The sequence below is a fragment of the Anarhichas minor genome, unplaced genomic scaffold, assembly GCF_050575085.1.
Source record: "Anarhichas minor isolate MPS153535 unplaced genomic scaffold, ASM5057508v1 ptg000024l, whole genome shotgun sequence".
NCBI classification, from domain to species: domain Eukaryota; kingdom Metazoa; phylum Chordata; class Actinopteri; order Perciformes; family Anarhichadidae; genus Anarhichas; species Anarhichas minor.
This window is the reverse complement of record NW_027466470.1, coordinates 13,310,573-13,325,071: the sequence shown is the minus strand read 5'-3', so window position 1 is coordinate 13,325,071 and position 14,499 is coordinate 13,310,573. Positions and strand designations below refer to the sequence as shown.

At 41.5% G+C, this 14,499-nt stretch overlaps 1 protein-coding gene across 1 annotated transcript; it reads right to left on the bottom strand.

Moving 5' to 3' along the window:
* Positions 1–223: 223 nt before the first annotated feature.
* On the bottom strand, positions 224–2,165 carry LOC142956484 (C-C motif chemokine 2-like). The gene is made up of 3 exons (XM_076098097.1): positions 2,084–2,165; positions 1,872–1,986; positions 224–742 (listed from the first exon to the last, which is right to left on the bottom strand). Exons 1-3 carry the CDS (start codon positions 2,148–2,150, stop codon positions 478–480), a joined length of 447 nt encoding a protein of 148 aa, XP_075954212.1. The 5' UTR covers positions 2,151–2,165; the 3' UTR covers positions 224–477.
* Positions 2,166–14,499: the final 12,334 nt, after the last annotated feature.

Here is a 14,499-nt window from a genome sequence, read left to right as displayed (position 1 = left end):
GATACTGTATATTGGTTTGTCTAGTATGTTTATACCTACTTGTTGAACATCAGCAGCTGAATCTATGCTTCGTCTGTGTCTGGACTTGTCTGGGTTTCCTTCCTGTACATTTGTGTAAACACACTGAGAGCTACTGACAACGTGTACTGTATTTATGATCATACTGCAACATATCAACTGTGTTCCACACCATGCTCCATTTGTTCACGACAAAAACACCAAATTTGCTCGAGAAGAATTTATTGGCAAATGGCTGGAAAAGGTCAAACTTTATGCTCTTTTGACACATACACACATTTATGACAACAAGTTCAAAATATAATTAAATATACATTGCATATTTAGTCATCGATACAATAATATATAAAGGTCTGTTTTTGTTTCATGGTTGTTTACTATTCACAGAATATGGCAGGACAAGTATTGGAAAGAGTCATGTTTGCTGACTGTGGTAACTTCAAATTGTCTCGTGATTCCTCACACACATTTTTTCTGGCCCCTTCTGCCTCCCCTGGACTTCTTCTTCTGGCGTCTCATTCCATTTCTGCCTTTCTTCTGTGGAGTGGTTTTTAACGGAAGGGACACTGCTGGTGTGGTGCTGCTTGTTGATCCTTCTTCATCATGTCCCTTCTCTTGCAATGCCTTTTGTTTGTTTTCCTCCTCGTCCACCTTCAGAATGACTCTTTTCGCCCAGTCACTGTCAGGGTCGGAGCAAATCCTCCCTCCATTCACTCCGTGAAACCTGTAATTGATTGTGATTTATTAATGGAATTGTTTTAATATTGTTATTAATGCACTTCTATCAAATCATTTTCATGTCAGTACAAAATCTAGTTTTCTCAATTACCTTTAGCGGATAGTTCGTTTAGGTTTTTAAATATTCAAGCACAATGCATTGAAAATTGGTATTAAAAAAAGAAATAACAGCAGCATCTCTTTGCAGAAAGGATCCCTGTTACTCCAAATTAACTTCTCACTGTGAACTGTTTTTAAAGGGACTATTTTCCTGGAGTAAGTTGTTCTGATGAAAACTGTTGACAGTTAAATTATCCAGAATGGCAGGGACACTTTCTGAAAAGAGATGTTTGCTGTTTTTTAAAATTTAATTTTCCAATGCTCTCAAAATTAAATTCCATTCACGCCTATTGTATTGTTGAGGTGGCAGAAATCTCACAGACAGATACTGTATCTGAAACCTGGGCAAATAAAACACAAACTGTCTGCATGGCTACGTATACCACTGGAGGTAAGTGAGGAAATGTTGTTCCTCAATTGTGTGTCCGCGGATATCCATTGTTTCAGACAGTTCATAGATTGGTTCAATCAGAAAGAGTGTGATTTTGCTCCGTAGTTTTGCTTGCATTCAGTATATGATAACACAAGAGACCGAATTTGAGGGTCATAGTGAAATTTGACAACACAAATATGAACTTTTCTCAAATAAAGAATATATCCGCGTCACTCCCAAATCCTAATTCTTAAAGGGACCGCACACAATGGCTGGAGAATGGACCTGACAGTGTCAACTTTATATCGTTAAGTATGATGATCGGCTATTGGATTGTAATTTGAAGGGGGAGAAAACATACAAACCAGAACGCACGCACATATGTAGCATGTTAGAGTTATAAATAACTTGTCCATGTGAGAAACAATAGTTTAACCAAAATAAAAATATATTTTCTTTTTCTTTCTTTTTTTTTAAAGCCAATAATGCCAAATTATTTGGGGGGGCTGAAGAACATTTTAGGGGGGCTTCAGCCCCCCTAAAATAGGCCTAACGACGCCCCTTAGGTGAACCCTCCCATATACATGTTTGTTCTAAGTTGAGTTATGGCTTGATTACATTGTGAATTGGCAGGAATACTTACACTACGGCTTTGACTGAACAGTCGCCATCAGTCTGAATGGTGTAATTCCGAATACGTTTAGGGTGGACTCTTGTGGTTGACCACCCATAACAACAGCCGGTCACCGGTGCATGGGCTAAACAAGACAGACATCAAGAAACAAAGATTAAGAACCCTTCATTTTACCCAAGAAACGCTCAACCAAAAATCTTGAACATTTTTGTGGTACTCACTTGCATGGACAGCACTCATCCACGTGGTGAAGCAAAGAAGAGCGGCTAACACCAGGCTGAACGTCATCTTCTGGCTTTGTCCTTCGATTGTTGAGTATAGTATCTCTCAGCACAAACTTAGACAATCTGAATCACCAAACAGAAAATAATCTTGCTGCTTGCTTGAGTTGTTGTCAAAGCAATAAGACAGTCTTGCTATTGCAATAAGCAAACATCTATTTGTCCTTCTGATCATTCAAGTGTCTGGCTCTTATACAACACAAGCCCTTTCCGCCTCTCCCCCATCATCACACCCCCCAACCCGTCACTATACTCAGTGTGGCCGCAGAGTGGGGAGAGGAAAAAATGAGTTCACCTTTCACAAGTCAAAGATGAGAAACAGACCGTTCACCACAGCCCTGCCCACAATGCAACACATACACAACATAGCATCAGTCAAAAGTACAAGCATTAATATATGTGTCTACACACACACACACACACACACACACACACACACACACACACACAGAGTCTCATCACTTTCCTTTACACTCACTCTGAAAGCCACAAACTGCTTCTACTTTAAAAGTCACTGATGATGAAAAGATTGGTGTCTAAAAGGAGCATTGAATCATTATTATTATTATTATTATTATTATTATTAATAATAATAAATGTTAAGTTATATGCTAAGTGGTGGGCCCTCAGGGCCAGCAAGGCCTTCTCTGCTGGCCTAGACTGACAGAATCCCAAAGTTATAGCTATTTTATAATTTTTTCATAAATACACTACATGTATTGTAAATATGTTTCCCATTAGCTTATTATCTCATTGCATAGCTATACTGTCTTCCTCAGTTGCAGCTAGTTTTAAGTAGAGCTTTTATCCAGTCAGATTTCTCCGCTATGCTGTCTCTAAGTAGAGAAATCTGCCAGGAAGCTTTTTGACTTTAGTGTTGTGTCCGATGCTACTGTATCCATGCCTGTTGGATTACACTCCTGATGTCATGTACATTCACAGTTTGCATTTTAATCAGGTACTTCAATAGAGTCATATCCAGCAACTCAAAGACAAGAGCAGTTCTTCTGTTCCTCAGCTTGAAGGAGTCAATGAACCTGACGACGTTCCACTCGTCCAGGCGGAGGGGCGGAAGCCAGAGAGGGACTGACCAAGACACCCACATCACAACATGTGGGTGTGAGTTAAATTTAGATTCCGACTATGACAAACTTCTACATTTAATACACATATTGGAAACCAGAGAAACATCCCTCACACCCACATACCAGATGTATTCAAATGAAAATGAAGGTTTTAAAAAGTTAACAAGTCACATTAACTATTAAAAGGTAGAAATGTTCCATTTTTGGTTGACTCAGGAGCCACGCTTTCAGTTCTGCGTACGTCTGCTTTACCTGTCCCTCCCGAGAAGAGTGGCAGATATTGCAAGACCGTTAGTCAATCATACACAAAGCCCTTGTCCGGTACATAGATAACACCACAGTCAAATTCTGTAGCGGTGCACAGAATGATGTCACACAGGCTCAATCTGGTGCTACACATTTATTGAAAATGTTCTGCAAAATACAAAAATATGCCTTTGTATACAGTCGCTACACAGTTTTTTTTGCTTTCATTTTGTACACAGAGATTCTCATTTCCTTTCTTATTCACCATTAACGGTTTCAAAATATCACAAATGCACAAAATGAACAGTTACACCTCCTCGAAAACTCCTTTGAGGGTAATATGCCTTACATTACATCTTATACATTTCCATACACCTAAATGTTGCTCAGCATAACACCATATTTAATACTAACAGTCGTAACGAAACGATAATATAAGCTTCGGGGGCTCCCTCACACGAGGGCTCATTACCACGTCTGCCGCCCCGCGCTCCTACCACTACAATGGCGGTCGGGAATCTTGCATTAGCTGCTCGCTAACACAATGCCACCAACGTACAGTATAGCATTGTACTAGCCCGGGGTACCTAAATAACATCACCAGCTTACCTACAAAATACAAAAAATATGCCTTTAGGTATACAGTCGCTACTCAGCGTTTTCTGCTTCCATCTTGTACACAGAGATTTTTATTCTCTCGCGTATTCACGCAAGACTTCCCTGTGACGCTACGTAACAGACACTGCTCATATAGCAACACTGACACCTACTGGCGATCCACTGGATCTACTGCCTGAAAATGTAGCTGGTGATGGATAACGATGTACCCCAAAATTTTTGTACAATGAACACTTCCTCCTCATAAACACATAGGAAACATAACAAACTCTCTTAACTTACATTACACCCAAGAAATGAATGTACTTCCTGAACTACACATGACTTATTGTGCCACATCATATATTCTCATCAGAAATGCTTGTACCATGTTTAACTCATTTATAAACTGGTTGTCTACGCCACAAACAGCTTTGCTTAACGGACCTGCCCACGTATGGTACGCCCACACAGTTGGTTGAAATTATTTTTGATCCTGACTGTTGGGCTTCACATCAGCATTTACATCTGTGACATTTCCAAATTAAATTAGTTTGACTTTGGTGAACTTTGACATGTGAATTCGGACCGCTTGACAACTGTAAACTCTCTTGACAGTGCCGACCTTTGAGTCTAAAATGGAGGACGTTATCATATTAGCTGTAACTGTAAAATATCTCGCTCATGTCACAGTTATCTTTAATTTCCAAATGTTTGTTTTTGTTATGAATTTATCAGCTTTTCTTTTTAAATCTCAAATCTCAATATTGGTATCGGACATGACCTAACATAATTATCAGCATAGCGCTGTCTAACTTCAATCTTGGCAGCCTTTGATGAAAGAGATGGTAGTTCTGAATGGAGACAAGTCAGTTTTATTTTTACAGCCCACTTGAACTACCAGGAGGAATTTAATAGAAAATAGCCTACATGGAGGAGTAGGGAGGGAGTAGTATTGAAAAGCACATTTATATAGTTCAAGGGCACACATAGAAGAAAGCGGGGGCATGAATTGTGTATACAGAAGGTGGCATGCATCAATCTTCAACTTCTAACACAGCATTTAACCAACCGTAAAGCCAGGCAAACTGACAATATAATGGACTCAATTTAAAGCTTAAAATGAGAAAGAAAGAGAGGATGGATCGAGCGAGAGACTGAAAAGGATGAAAGTGAAAGAGAAATATAGAGAAGGTGAGGTAACGACACAGAGGTAAAAAGATACACAAAGGGTATCCTTTCAAATCCATTGAAGAGAGAGTTGAAAGGAAGCTGAGACACAACAGGTGTGAATTAGAGAAAAACAGAAAACAAAATGAAATGGAGGAGAACCGAGTACATACTGCAGGATGTATCTGGCACATCTCAGCCAGCAAATCACAAAACCGTTTCAACAATGACACCTGATTGGCCGCCCACCTGCAGTCAGGATGGAAAGCTAAAGTTAGCTTCACGCCCACAAATCCCAAGGCACACCAACGGCTGTCGTCCCAAATGTCCTGTCATTATAATCAATGAAAAAATTGGCTGGTGTGGTGCAGAATACACACAAATATAATATACTATGTACACACACAAACACACATGCAAGCAAGCACACAGATAATGACCTGCATGAACTGATGTACTTGCCACTACACACACACACACACACATTTGTCTGCACCCAATATCCCAGCCTCATCATTATCATCCCTGTGGCAACCTGTTTGTCAGAGGAGAAATGCCTCGCTGGATTATTCGTTCCTCCCTTATTCATTAACTGTTGTCCTGGGCAGCAGCCAGGGCTGTTGGTTGGCCGACAGCGTAGCTGATAGGTATTAGTCTCCTGATAAAGCAGGAGAGCGGAAGGTGGCGTCACAGGAAATTACAATCAATACTGACTCTCATATCCTCATCCGATATCGACCGCAAATGGGAATGAGAAGCACATTGTCGACCCCCTAAGCATGGACACAAGGGCACGCTTAAAAACACATTTGCATAGGCTTTGCATGCATGTTAACACACACAGACACACACAGACACACACACACACACACACACACACACACACACACACACACACACACACACACACATTTAAAGGCTGCATTCAGTGTGGTTATTGCATCTTTTAACTACACAGAGAAAATGTGAGAAAGGGGATAAGGAAACCAAACTCCTCTGCCTCAAACCACAACTTTCGGATCTCTGATCACACTGTGTGCATTCACACACACTCATGTATGATTCACACACCCTGAACGATGGTTGTTCCCTCTGTGTACTCTTCTGTGCCAGTCTATTACAAAAGATATAAGGTTTTTAAGACCAGGCTGAGGCAGCGAGGTGCGTTTCCTGATGTGAAACACACGAATACTGGTTTGTGCTCGACTGAAAGCAAACACATTTGCACATGAAAGCCAAGACACGAGAGTGGCATATATTTGGCTGTCTGCTTTCTCTGTTTAATAAAGAATCAGCTTCAGACAGATCAAGGTTTCATCATATCTTTTATCTAACACTGACGAATCTTATTGATTCATTCATTTCGTAGATTAAGATATGTGATTATTTGGCAGTATTATAATAATCAGACGATCAGATTAAATCCCTCCCCCCCTCTCCTTCCTGTCTGTGTACACACTGATAAGTTCATCTTGAGTAAAGAAAAAGAAAAATGCCCGAAAACTTCTATAAAGGCCAGGTACGCTGTAACAAAGAACTATGTGTCTGGGTTTGAGTCTGGTGGTGCCTCAGCGTGACAGGCCGAACGGCTGTCTGGGGAAGGACTGCTGTAAAGAGCAGTGTACTTCAGGTCATCTTTAGAGAGAAGTGTTGAGAAGAGCAGAGATGTTTTTGATATGTAACAGTGGAGACATACGCGCCGATCAATATGCCGACCTTTCTCAGGCTGATTGCATGATGGTCTGCTTTGCCCCGAGCACCAGCACCCACCAGAGGTCCATCAACCATCAAGCATTGTTATTCTCTGTTTCAGCAGGCGAGGTATGGCCACTTCTCATCTGGTGCTTTGCTCTTTTATTTTACCTCAGGACTTTTATGGTGTTATGCTCTTTTCATTTTTATATCGGTCTCTGTCTTCTCTTAACACACACACACACACACACGCACACGCACACGCACACACACACACACACACACACACACACACACACACACACACACACACACACACACACACACACACTAAGACATATGAATGTGTCAATGAAACCAGTGAGAAGTTGATCCTCAACGATTGAGGGTCTTTGACCCATTCCCCAGGGTCTCCATAGATGGACCTTGTATATTTCTGCTCAATACCAGGGGACGAAAAGAAATCCCTCTCGGAGTTTAGAAATGTCATTTACTTTCCAATTAATATTTCAATTAACAAAGTCATTCCCAATTCATTTCCTGAAACCGGTGGAGTCTAAATGAAGTTGACCTCCTGCCTGGTATCAATCTCGTTGCCATTGACCCCAAGCTTCAATTGTGGATCAACCGTCCATTTAGGGAACCCGTCAATAATCGACTCAAGCCGGTGGCTATATCACCATAGACATTAGCATAGTAAGACAGACTGACCCGCCCGGTGCCTCCGGATCACGGTCCAGAGGACGCAGGAGCACGTAAAGTCTAATCAATAAACGCTTTAATTATAGCGGCGCTCGGCCTGCAGCTCTTCACGGTTGGGAGACGCGCAATGCCACAGCTGATCCAGCACGATCATTTCAGACAGAGTGGGTTTTCACCGCCTCAGTAACTTGTCTCTTTTGGCTAGTGCTATTATAGACAGCAAATTGTCAACTCCTCTCTTTAGATTTGCTAAAATGGGTCGATTAACAGGGCGGTGGTGGCCACGTTTTTTTTTTGTGTTGCTGCTCTGTGCTGTAAGTGTGGAATGGGCTTATACTTTCTTTTGTAAAGAGTGCAACAGTACTAATTTTAAATAATGTTTGTTGCAGTTTGACATATATATATATATATTATATATCTGTATTGATTAATTTCCCCATGAATCAGATATTCTTGACTTAAAAAATTATTACATATGAATTATATCAATCAAATTACATTAGTGCTTTGTGTATGTGAGACATCCATGAATGGATCGGGATAAACAAACAAATGCTACTTTCATCACCTAATCAACACTTGCATGTCTTTTTGTCCACTATTTCTTTTCATTCAATAGCACAGGAGACCTTCTATGATATGACCTTCTATGGCGCTATCAGCTAGACAGCGGTCAGTGGCCTGTTCGTCCACCTCAAGCATTGAGCCCTGAACATATAGGACCAAAGCACAGGTGACCTGCAGCTGCTTCCGTACGATGACACAGCAGCTTGAGAAAGATGCATTCAGGCTATTTCGTGCTTTGTTCACACAAAGTGATGAAGTGTTTTTGAAGTGTTTTCACAAGATGGAGGCATTACAACATTGCCAAGACCTGGTGCACAATCCATTCGAAACCACTGATGTCCTCACAGTCTTTAAAGGATGTTGGGATGTGAAAGGATGATTGAGTTCCAGAATGCATATCAACATTTAAAGTTCTGTTGGTTGGTATGTTTTTAAAACGTATTACCACTTTGGGCACTGGCTCTAATCACACAGCTTGTGTTTGTTTTGTGTATTTATATTTATAGATGAATCAAGACTTACTGCTGCTATTTGCTGCCAAAACATCCTCAAAAATGTTTTATCTGTCTTTCAACATTTATTTAGATCTCCAGGAATCATTGATGGCATGCCCCCATTTTCAGTGATGGTGATAGTACAATTAAAACAGAATAAATACACAAACAAAAACAAGCAACCAGGCAACAACAGAAGGCAGTTAATCTGTGTGCAGTATTAATAAAGTATTAGAGAACTGTATTATCCGCATTAAGAGCATTACAATTTGTTATGAAGCATGTCATGTTAGTATAAATTGTGAACAAGGCAGGACCCCATAATGAACCTTGTAGAACCCCCTATACAGAAAGCATCATTGATGACCACCTGATGAAGAGAGGGTTAACACCTCTCTATAACATTCTTGGAGGCAGGGCTCTATTAGAGTGCATTAGCTTTAGCATTTGACAGCATGGTGCCTACTGTGAGAGTCCACAATTATAATCTTTTTAATTTTAGCAAAGCATTCCTTCCTCCCATTGCGTGTCTGATGCACACAATGATCTACTGCTCTGTGTTTTCAGCACTAGATGGCGCACTTCCCCTGCAGTGAGCGAATGGGGAGCGGGAGCTTGACAGCCTCTGAGAGAGTCATCCAAATTTAGCCCTGTAGTCAAGAGTGGCAAAAATACAAGTGCTGCAACCCCTAGGCTATAGCTGACATTATTCTGCTCTTCATGGCAAAAACAGTAAGTTGTGCGGCTAAAGAGATAAAATGCCAGCTGGCCTTTGAATAATTTAGACTTCCCATGCTAGACATATACAGTGCTTGAATAAAGACTACAGGTTTGATATTGTGCTTTAAAGTGTCTCGTCATCAGTCATTTGTCTCCCTTTGGTGGTGGTGGCATTTTAAATGAGGATGTGCTTGAGAAATATTATCAGCGAAGGATCAAAGCGCATGTGTCCCATTTAGACCGACAAGCTCATTCATGACTCCACAGCAGCAAGGTCTCCCTCTCTCTTCATCGCTCCTGCTATTTGTCTTTGATCATACAGTCCATCCAGTCCATATCTCACCCTCTTGCTTCTTGTTTCTGTCTTTGAGCTGGTATTCACTTGCTCTCTATTAGTCACGCACATGTCCCATGATTGCCCTTTTCATCCGCACCACCACCACTTTTTTGGTCTTTCTGCCCACGTAGACCCCCAACCCCTGGAAACGTTCCGCCTAAATCCCTCTCTTCCCCCTGTGACACCCCGCCATTCGTTACTCTGTTGGGTTAAGCAGGGTCATATCGAAGCCTAAATGCCTAAATGTGTGTTCGTGTGTGTGTGTGTGTGTGTGTGCATGAGAAAGCATGGTCCCTTCTGCTTCAGCTAGATTATTCTAAGTTCCTGACCTCTGGGTGGTGAGAGGGGCCCATGTTTGGAAACACAGGCACTTGTCTTTGTCTCTCGAGCCCGACGGGGGAGCTAAACCAGGGGCCTCTCTTGCTGGGTGAGTCCATGTACGCACTAGGCCTGTCCTTGGGCTGCTGGTCTGTCCTCTGATCCTCAGCACCGCCATCTTAATATTAATATGCCGTGAATAAGCAGACAGCTGGCTAGGCAGGCAAACACTACCAGGACACACACACCCTCACACACACACAGAACAACAGGATGAGTTTGGCTTGCAAGCAAAAACATTGATCCTGAGTCCCCTCACTGTGAGTCAATCTGGCCCCAATAGCCATTCAAGTGTATCTGCTTGATCTGATGTTTCCCGATACGAGAGATTCCTCCCAGGGTGTGTGAGAGAGTGTGTGTGTGTTTGAGAGATATTGATTGTTGAGTGACATGGCACTATAGATCCCAAGCAGCTGCTAAGAGTGTAAATGAGGCCTATAGCATATCATTAAATCTCTTTAATAATCTCAAAAGAAAAGGTTTTTTTACCCCCTTTTTCTTCCTCTAAAGTGTTTGTGTGCATTACATTGCAGGTTGCCTTCTCTGCTCGGCTCTCATACTGTAAGAAAACATCCATACAAAGGTCAGAGGTTGGTAGGCCCTCTGATTGAGGACCATCTGATTGATGACCCTCCGTCTGATTGCGGTACAGTGGCCTCGACCTTATAGGTGCGGAGATCCAGCACACGTTGAACTCCACATTAGTTTCTCTCCTACATTTAACCGAAGACTTGCACATAAGCAGGAAAAAAAAGTCAAAGGTAAAATCTTCCCTCACTGCTCTCACAGGAACTGTGTTGGTGAGCTTGGGTCTGTCATTGCACAAGATCAACATGGTCATCTTGCAATTCACTCTTTGCTTGTGAGGTTTCTCCTCTAAGACAATTTTCTGAAAGGAACATCCACCTATTTTAGATGAGGGGCAGGGTGCGGTGTCTTAACAAAAACTATTTTTCCCTTTTAGACAAGAGCTATAGAAATTAAGTTTATGATTATTGTAAGTAAAGCCATCTTCATCACATTTCATTGTTGCATGATAGATTAGCTGTTCTGCCTGTCACATGCCAAGAATGTTCTGGATCTGGATCTGAAGCCGGGATCCTTCTCTGATCTGTGACTACAGCCATGTTAGCCATGCAGCTCTGTGTGGCTAGCACAGAGGTGTTCAGAATAAAATGCCACAATGCTAACATGCTGATTTTCAGGAGGTATAATGTTTACGTCGTTGATCATCTTAGTGGCCACCCTTCAAAGGCGACCCACCTGCTGCTCAACAAACTCACAACTGTTTGCTGTCCTGGCTCCACAATGGTGGAACGAGCTCCCCTTGACATCAGGACAGCAGAAACTCTACGCATGTTACGTCGCAGACTGAAAACGTATCTGTTCAGACTGCACCTTGGCCCACAAAATCATGAAAAAGTCTATCTCAGACTGTTTCTAAATGTAGCACTTGAAGAAGTTCCGCATATTTGCTGAAGTTGATGTGCTTGTATGATTTCTGGGTTTGTTTCAAAAGGTCGAATGCACTTATTGTAAGTCGATTTGGATAAACCTGTCAGTTAAATAAATATAATGTAATATTTAGTCATTAACCAAATTGAAATGTTGACTTGATGATGGCACTAGATGAAAAGTGAAGGGATCATCAAAGTAGATACAGTCCCGCCTGAAGGGGACATACATATGTTCACCAACTTTCCTGGTAACCTTTCCAAGCTAGTATGCATTTTTTTGTGGCATTTTTAATCTTCAGATTTGGAAAGATATATGGATCAGACAGAGAAAAGTAGAGTGCTGACAAAAATGAATGGAAAGAGACAGGAGGCACCACCACCATGACACTCCTGGTACATTATTATTTACATACCTTCAAAGGTCATGTTCTTTCTTTCAGGTTTGAGGAGTACTGACAATAATCTTAGCTGTACGCAGGTCTTTCAAAAAGCCAGCGATGATTCCATGAACCCCATGAAACTGTGCTTAAGACTGCAATTTCCCTGGGTGGTCTATAGATGATATCATATCTCTGAACTGATATAGTGTGTCAGCACTGCAAAGCATCAACCCCTCCAGTTTATCTGTGTGACTGTAGTAATTCCAGATCAAACATTTAAGGCCGCCACAGTACTGAGTGGAAAGTCGTTTAGCTCCTGATTCCATTCACTTTGACCTTACAGGGTGTGTTTTTATACATATTTGTATGGAGGATACACACACACACACACACACGCACACACATGCTCTTCCAGATGGCAGAGGTGCTGAGGTTATGAGTGGTGTTACCACAGGTAATGTGATCACGGCACAGAAGGAATGATGTGTTTACATCATCAAGAGTGGGACAGGATGGAGTGAGGATAGCAGAGAGGAGGGGAGGACAAGCATGACGTTCACAAGGGGATTAGAAGGAGGTGAAGTGAGAAGGCGTAAAAGGAACACAGGAATGTGCTCGGCAGGAGGGAGAGGTAGCAAAGTATGAAAATGGATGACAAACGATGAGAAAGAGGGGAGAAGACAGAGACGGAGAGGGAGTCGGCCTGTCAATCAGATTATGAACCAATCATTTGGCAGAGGATTGCTTTGACCTGAAACCTGCCGGATCACATTTGCTCCCACACGCACACATACACACATTCGCAGATGCACTCAGTATCGTTTCCACACAGTTGCATGGAGATAAATGTGTCTCGCTCGCATCCAGTCTGGTGTTAAGTGCACGTATTAGCGCGTATCAGCATTCATGTATGTGCTCCGCGTGTGTGTGTGTGTGTGTAAGTAAGTGAATGAGTAATGTGTGAGTGATGGATGGGTGATAATGCACATTTACCCTATCTCACGAGGGCTCGGAGCGCTTAGATGTCTAGCCTGGCTCACACATACACACAGAGTTGTGTTTGATAAGACGACGTCCCTCTTATTCATTGTATATCACGCATAAATCTCGTCCCTGCTCCTCTTCCTTTTTATGTTTGCCTCTCTCTACATCTATCTGCCTCTACATCCCTTATCGTGAACATTTGCCTTTCTCTCTCTCTCTCTCTCTCTCTCTCTCTACCTCTTTCTCTCACCCTTGCTGTCTGTCTCTTAGTAATGGAGCTAATTTGTTTAGCACACAAAGAGTGTCTGTCCATTAGCGTGGGCCCTTTCTGTGCCGAGATGGTGACAAATCACACCAACATGTGTGTCTGCTCTGTGTACATAATTGTATTTGCGTGTGTGTGTGTGTGTGTGTGTGTGTGTGTGTGTGTGTGTGTGTGAAGGAAAGGTGAAAGAAGAACCCACACTTCCTGGAAAAGTGTTTGTGTACATATTAGTAATATTTCTGATTTTATCTTTGAATCAAATGTGACGTAATGTGAAAGAGTCTCTGTAGCTCTCAGCCACTCTGAGCTCACTGTTTTGGTTTGCCTGACTTAAGCAGATATTCCCCAATAGACAGACTTTTCTCCACACCTGCACTTTACTTTATTGAATTAAGTGAGCACAGCAGGAAATTTGGCAACTTGGCAATGCAATTATCTTCTGTAGCCCACTAGTTTTGCTACTTTCTGCCCTTTGGCAGACGAAAGTGACTAAATGCAAACCTTTAGCCTGCTGCACGCCAAATATTATCTGTGGCCAATATTTTTACAGTCTCAAGGCTCAGCCCTTTTATTATCACAGGCACTACTTTCATAGTCATTTTTTTATCATTTGAATGTTATTTTATGTTATGTTACTTTTGTTTACTTATGTTTATGAGAGACAAGAGTATTATTATCAATATGACCAACTTTCTACTGAAGCAGAAAAATGTGGAATCCAAAGATAACAAAGAAACATGGAACTTTTGCTGAAAAAGTAAAATAATTTACTTTAAAGCTATATATATCTCTATATATAGATATATAGAGATATATATATACTTGGGCTGCACTGGTTTGGGTTGATGTAGGGTCCAGCCTGATTTTTGGGTTTATCAATAGCTCTAGTGTACATGCTGTGCACACTACTTTCTATGTTGCAGTGTAACATTTTCAAGGGCTTTACATAGTGCGTACATTTTACATTCAGAATTTGAACACACTCAGATAGATAATTCTATCTGAGTGTCAAGTAAGATGTGAAAGTGTGACAGTGAGCCATCATACACAATACCAGGACCCTCAAACTGAAGAGCAGCTACATGGAATCCAACGATCATCACTTTTTATCATTTACACTTTCCCTACAGTGACCTTTCAATATGTATTCTGTGAAATAGGCCTACTGTTTATGAACCAACCTTATTCTAATTCAAGGAGAGGATGCTTGAATAATTTAAGGTGGGATCTTCCCTGAGCAGCTCACTCCTCTATTCATGTCCTGCATAGTTTCAGACACCAA